The 7,500-nt window shown below is 37.8% G+C and overlaps 1 protein-coding gene across 1 annotated transcript in view; it reads right to left on the bottom strand.

Moving 5' to 3' along the window:
• Window positions 1-7,500, bottom strand: part of LOC138015043 (guanine nucleotide-binding protein G(i) subunit alpha) — a 16,246-nt gene that overhangs the window by 2,118 nt on the left and 6,628 nt on the right. The window contains exons 3-6 of the mRNA XM_068861943.1: window positions 3,056-3,197; window positions 2,149-2,306; window positions 1,647-1,775; window positions 634-763 (exon numbers count right to left, since the gene is read on the bottom strand). Of these exons, the coding sequence (XP_068718044.1) occupies window positions 634-763; window positions 1,647-1,775; window positions 2,149-2,306; window positions 3,056-3,197 (559 nt within the window). The remainder of the gene's footprint in view (window positions 1-633; window positions 764-1,646; window positions 1,776-2,148; window positions 2,307-3,055; window positions 3,198-7,500) is intronic.

The raw sequence follows: 7,500 nt of genomic DNA, 5'->3' as shown, positions 1-7,500 counted from the left end.
ATACTAGAGTAAACTCCCACCGATTTCCGTCTTAATACCGATACTGGAGAGTTAATAATATCCAGAAGTTTCTCATGATAGCCATTTATCGACACTGTTGAGGCTGAGTTGCGCAAATTTGAACTTTGCCCACTCGACTTTTTAATATTTTTGAGCGGGAATTTCTGGTTTCCTTAGTCTTGATAAAATCTTCAAGCGACTGGTCAGTTTCGTGAAAAATGATACCCTATTCTAGACCCAAACGCTCTGATTTATATACCCTATGCTAGAGTAAACTGCTTGAAAACCATACCCTTCACAGCGGCACATACCTATATAGCCCATATATGGCAGTACCCCCCCCCCCCCCCCGCCCGGGAGGTATCACAACATATAAGTTTCCATGGTAGGTATTTAATGCTGGTTAGCGCTAACCATGCTTCAAGCAACCCGGGCCAGAGTGACAGGTTTTTGCACATACATGCTAGTAAATTCAAACCAAATAAATATCATGTAAATATAGATTTCCCTGATGCAAAGTATTTTAACACCTGCACAGTGTGCTGTTGTAGCATTTTATAATTCCAGAGTTCAAGGAAAGAGGCCTGTTTAAAGTGACAACACAAACCCAAACCCCTAGAAGTCGCATCTTACCATTTCTTCATCTTCTGCCAATACTAAGTCATATGCACTGAGGGCAACGCAGAAGATGATAGCTGTTACTCCCTCAAAACAATGAATCCACTTCTTTCGTTCAGACCTCTGACCTCCAACATCAAACATTCTGTTGACATAGCCACAGCACAGAAATCAGTAATGTTAATCATTGCAAGTGGAGGTCAGGTACCCTAGTGCACTGTGGATGTTGGCCAGAAAACCCAGCACCTCCCCAGATGGAACTACCTTCTAACCACAAGCCCCTGCACCCAAAAGGGAAGGCCGGAGAGAAAGAGCAACAAAAAACCAGGGCACCAGTCACACTGAAAGATATTGCAGTGGAAGAGGAATAAATTTAAATAATAATAATAATAATATTATTATTATTATTGTTGTTGTTGTTGTTGTTGACATAAATTCAAAATGGCATCTAATAATGGGTGGATTAGCTCAGAAATTAATCACTCCCTGAAAATTGTCCCCAATTATTAACCCTATGAGGTCCAAACTGGCGGAAACCGGCCAGACTCTGTCTAACGCCAGACAATTTTACTCATCAATGGCGAACCCCTGGGAGTCAATGGGTTAATCACTCACAGAAATGGCTAAAATCTAAAGAGGTTCACAGCATTTAATGAAATTAGAGTTGGAGAAAACAAAAAAGAATGGTAGTCCAATAATTAAACTATTCTCTTTTTTTATCTACTTTTTTCCTTCTGACTTTGCACTTTGCAATATATCAGGCGATCACACTTCAATTTTTAGATGCCCTGGTACATTTTTAAGTCTGACACCACTAGCCCTGTTTACAAGTAATACTCGAAATAATATCTTAACATTGGGGGTTCCTCTGTGAGAATATCAGAGGATTTGACCAAAAATTAAGACAGTTTTGTCATAAATTTCATGTCTTGGATAGCTCACCAACTAAAATTCATTTGATACCTCATCCTATAATTTATCGTAGGTAAAATTCCATCCCAGTTAGGTTCTTGCATAGAAAAACTCACTTGAAATGTAAATCTTTAAATGTAAAATGAGTCTCGACAATTCCAGTTGTCTTCACTCGCGTTCTAAGAACATCTTGCTCGGTTGGAATGTAACTTGGAGATCCTAGCCTGTCTAGCTCATTCAGGTAACTAGAAAACATTAAAAAACAACACAAGTTTAACATAACCAAGTCATAACATTAATTTAAAACATTAAATAGCCAACAAAGTGCCGAGTTGGCTATAACCAGTCTCATATCCAACAAGTGGGAATGGAATAATTGTTTTATTAAATTCCTTAAACTCCAAAAGTTTGGAAGTTCGAAATAAGCGAGGAAGTTCGAATGAAATCAAAAAAACCTTTTTGTTAACAACAGAAAGCATTAACCCTTTCACTCCTAGCGCCAGATGATTTTACTCGTCAATGGGGTACCCCACAGGAGTGAAAGGGTTAAACCCAGTTTAATTAAACATGTCTTCTTGATGTGAATGGGGTATAAGGTAAGCCTTAATATAAACATACTATGAAGCAGAATCATTTAGCTGATATTCCCTTGATCTTGAAAAGCAGTTTTGCACTCCAGAGTCATGCCATAATCTCTTCATTATTGAGACCAGCTCAGGTGTGAATTTCACATCTTCCATACTCCCTGCTAAAGCAAAAAGTTCCCGTGCATCATCCTGAAATGAAGAGAAGATTGAAAAAGAAGAAGAAAACAGTTAAGTTATCATGCCCACGCCAACAATGGCAAAACAGGTCACAGCGAGATATTAACTCCAGCCTGGTTCTACTCTGGACTTTCAAATTGAAGTTAATGAGATCCAATTAGTTATCATTCATGAGTCTCATGATTTGAATTGATCACTCCACAGCACATTTTTCAGTCAACAAAATAAATATAATCAAACCCAACTGAGCAAACACAAGTTAACAGCTGGAAAATAAAATTAATATCTCAGTTCAATGAGTAGCACATAGCTTTCCCATTTGCTCTCAAATTTAGCAATCCCAACATTACAAGAAAACCAGCAACTATTATTGTGAGACTTTCACACTGACCAGCTTAAGTTGCTGGCTTTATTGTGTTAACAGCCATTCAACAAACAAAATATGAGCCCGCAATACTTGTGTATAAAGAAACCCCTGCCATTGGCAAATGGTTGTGGGAATAGAATCATAAATAATTTGTTTCTTAATTTATTCTAGCAAAAGTGGCAAGTTACCCTTTTATTTCAAAAGAGCAAAGATGAAAAATTTGCGACTTCTCCAGATACTTTAGTCACATACTAGGGGAAAAAAGTTCAGTCACAAATGCGACTACTGTATATTGGTCGCAATTTCAAGCCCTGTAGTGCTGGTATTGCTACAACATGTACTACTGTAATAGTATTATTTCAAAATCAAAGATTAAAATTAAGAATATACTTACAGCTCTGTCATTGTGTCCAAATTCAATCTTGAGTGTTCCTAATGCCCTAATTATAGCAATCATTGATTGTATGGTGTTGCTGTACACTACTTGCTTGTACTGTGCACATTCCTCTTGCGTATAACCATGTTCGTGAATAATTCTAGAAGCAATAATCAGATTTTATGCATTCGCTCAATAAATTGAAAGAGAAGAAATTGGCAGTTTCTCAATTCTAGAACGCCATTTGAGGGAATCGTCCAGTCAAAAATAAGGACCTCTTTGTACATAACTCAATCATTCAACAAATACATGTGTATCATACAAGTCAGTGGTTGCTTTGTGCTCCAGGACTCTTAACCTTGCTTGAAAGGTCTCTCTCTTTTCCGCTCAAACCCCTGAACTTGTCTAAAATTGGTCATTGGTGCATATCAGCATGGTTTATGCAAATTTGTCACAAGTGACGGCCAACTGTGAAAACGCAAAGTGAGCACCGGATCCAAGATGGTTAAAACATCATCAGACTATGGTAAGACTTCAATTCTCCACTAATTTATAAAGTATATTCTTATGTGTTCCATGTGCAATCAACATGCCACATGCTACAAATTACAATTTATTGCTGATGAATGCAATGACAAAGAAACTTTTCTTTCTCAAAATAGTTCAAACAAAGGCTGTGAAATGCAATGGAAGTGGTTGTCAGAAATGTATCAAATTGAAATTTGACAAGTTTAAGAATACTGTGGAAGGAATACTTGCTTTTCACCAAAATGGTCATGATAAAATGAAGACCATCACATAAGTTTGAATTTCAAGTCTCCAAATAAAATAACAACAGACTCAGGCAAAAATATATAAATCAAACCTTTCCTGAAACCACACAAAATAACTAGTTTCTCACACACACACACACATACAGTATTATATGGTCGTCCAAATGTTTCAATATTCGCTAAATTCTATTCGCTGTCGCAAAACCGCATTCGCCGTCGCAAAAACTCATTCGCTGTTGCAAATGTTCCTTCGCCTAGTACTGAATTTACTTAATTTGCATTTGCTAAAATGAAAACATAATATTCGCTGACATTTAATTAACAGTATTTGTCATTACTACATCAACTTCGCTGTTGCAAAATATTGTTAGAAACCTCCAAGGCCGACCCTCACGCAATTCGTTTCCAGGCCTTCTGGCTGTTCGTACGTGTTTTGTCATTGTCTGCACGCAGTGAAGCGGTTAAGTTTTAGCGACAGCGAATGAAATTTAGCGACAGCGAATGACATTTAGCGATAGCGAATGCAAATTTAGCGATAGCGAATGCAAATTTAGCGATAGCGAATGCAAATTTAGCGATAGCAAATGAGTCTTAGCGATAGCGAATGAGTCTTAGCGACAGCGAATGATCTTAGCGACAGCGAATAGAATTTAGCGAATATTGAAACATTTGGACGACCATAGTATTACAGCCCAAATAACAACAAGCATGTTGTCTTGCACTTGACTAAAGCGGTAAGACATTAAGCAGACTAATCCGTGAATCATTTGCTATCGCCGCTGTTTTGAAGTCCTGGTTTGAGTGATGTTGACCTTTTGTGGTGCCGTGACCTTTCATCACCTCCTTAGTGATGTTCAATTTGTCAAGGAACTGAAGGTTTGTTCAGTTTCGGGATTTTTTGGGGGTTTAATTGAACTGTTCAATGATTTAAATTGAATCATTTAATTCAATCGTTTTGATACGAAAAGTAAAATTAAGTCAGCTTGTTGCATCAAATTTTTGCATCTTAGTGTTGAAACAGTGCAACATGTATTTTCATTCCTGTATATCTCAAATGATTTTATTTTTTTACCAAAAGACCACTCTAAATGTAGACAAAATCATTGTCCCCGGTGCTTTGCTTTCATGTAGTTAAAAGCTGCAAGACAGTTGAAAAGCCATTCACAGATGTCTGGCAATTGCGCGTTCTGGTGCGTTAAATTAAGGATTTTCACTACGCTTGTCATTGTAGTATTTTTTGGTTGCTTCAAAAGTTATCTTGTAACTTTAGTTTGCATGACACAGCTATCGGACATGCAAAAATCCAAAAACATTCACCTATTTGTGTTTAATAGGCCAAAAGCTAAACTTGGCATAGCCAGACGACGAGACTTTAATTTTGTGACATTACTTTTCGAAAGCATCGAAGCTTTTGTGATGCAAATTCTTCGCAAAGTTAGACTTTGGTCAATGCGTTTGTGTTTTTGAATGCAAACATGTTGAAAGTCAAACGCAAACTAGTTAAAGACTATTTTGAAACGTGTTTGGTGCTTCGCTTATCTCTGAGTGGTACTGTATGTAAAAGATTAGGAAATACAGTCAACTCTCTCTAAGACGGACACCACTGGGACCCACCTCAGCTGTCCGTTTTAGAGAGGTGTCCAGCTTATACAAAGTTGACGTAACATGACCAGGGGTTTCAATAGAAGCCGGTTACCGGCGGTATACCGCCGCCTGCTTTGCCTCTCACCGCCGGCTAGTTTGCCTTGATTTTCACTAAAAATGCTATCATAAACTTGTCAAACTGCCGCCTTCAATAGGCTATCATGGACGGCTATTTCAGAAGTTATTGAAACCCCTGCATGACCCCAGTAATTCTGAGATAATAATGCTGAACCTGTGCACAGTGAATACACGTATGTTTAAAGTTTGTTTTAAGTTATTTACTTGAACGCAACCTACCTGTTTTAGATTACAATACAATTCGGTTGTCACCTCCAAGTTATTTTTTGAATGGGATGATGACTGATTTAATTTTAAATTGTACTGTATGTGTTCCGATGACAAGATAAGAACTGTCAATTAAATGTCTGGTGTTAAAAAGAGTCACACACCAGAATTTTTCTTCCCTAAATTGTAATTTGAGATCACATTCAGCACCTCACAAGTGTTTGTTGACTATTTCAAAGTGTCCGTTGTCCGTCTTTGGAGGTGTCCGTGTTACAGAGAGTTTGGTTATAGTAAAATGACTAAGAAATGGCCGGGACCTGTCCGTTAAGTGAGAGTTGACTGTATAAATCCTTACATAAATCCTTACATAAATCGCTCTCTCTCCCTCTCATTTTGTTTACATTTCTTGCATTAAAAATCAATTCTTTGCACCATGAGATCTATAACTTGAAAGTCTACTGGTTCTTTCCAGCGGCAAACTTTGTCTTTTCTCCAGCAGCAAAATTGCGGCTCGATTTTGCAGAGGGAACATAATTGGCATGATGTGTGGGTGACGCTGCATGGTTATCCTTGCCCTACCCTGCAAGCAGAGTGTCCTTTGATCTTCCTACAAAAATCAGGAAGAAGGAGGAGGCTGCCAGCCGTTTCAACTTTCTGTGAGTCAGTCCAGTACCAACTTGTCAAACCACTATTTTTTTTCACTTTTGGGCATGTCTAAATTCCCATGAGTATTTCCTCCATCTGTCAATTACAGAAACTAGTCTGCCAGAAAACTACAGTTTTCCAGTAAAAAAATTTAAAGAATGAACTATCTTGAGTTTCCAAGGAAATGATTCCTTGGTTGTCATGTGTTTGCCAGAGTTGTTCGAAAATATCCCGTTATTTTTGTTTTGTGGTTTTCCGGTTACTGGTCATGCGTGACTGACACAAATACATTTGAATTTTTAAAACAATCTCCTCCCCTTTCCCAGGTTTTCTAGGAAGATTGATTGTGAAAGACACTCTGCTTGCAGGGTATCCTCCCACCCCCCTTAATTAGAAATCTCTGTACATGGGTGCAAGTAGTTACATCCTTGTTAATAAAGTGAATAAAGACTGTTGTTGTTATACAGTACTGTTGAAAAAGAATGCAAACGAATTTTGAAGAAATTCGGCTATTGTCCTCTCAAAATTTCAGCGAAATTTCAGTTCAGGGGAAGAAGTGTGATCTTTTGGCCAAAATTTCAATGAGCCAACAAAAGTTCTAATACAGGACGAAAACTCGCTAATAAAAAAAAAAATTGGTTGGAGTTCGTACATACTGAGACGAAAATTCAAGAACTTAATCAAAATATTGTAAACCTCAAACAAAATTTCGTAAAGCGTCAGTTAGTGTTTCGCATTTAATGAATGTTACAAGCGATTTCCTTTCCTTTACTCAATTGATTAGAAGAAGTAACACTTCAAAGTTAATTTCAATGCTTACAAGTTCACTTCTCTTCTTTCCACTTAGATAAATGATTAAGCTGTCTTATCCCTCCTGCCAAGTCCTAGTCAGTGGTGTTAACCTCTAGGTTTAAATCTGTTTCTGGAACTGTCATAAATTGGATGTCTAAGGCACCTGAAGCCTTGTTGCCTGAAGCTACTTGGGATTTGATTGCATAGCCACATATATGGAAGGTAGGTCCCACTGTGGTACTTTCTTGTTTGCATTTGACCGAAGACAGTTCTAATGCAGACTAGAAGCTCACGACCTTGAAGCGTTTAACTCTGGTTCAGAAC

This window comes from Montipora capricornis, chromosome 9 (genome assembly GCF_036669925.1).
Source record: "Montipora capricornis isolate CH-2021 chromosome 9, ASM3666992v2, whole genome shotgun sequence".
Classification (NCBI taxonomy): Eukaryota; Metazoa; Cnidaria; class Anthozoa; order Scleractinia; family Acroporidae; genus Montipora; species Montipora capricornis.
The sequence above is the reverse complement of the archived record's forward strand: the minus strand, read 5'-3'. Positions and strand labels throughout refer to the sequence as shown.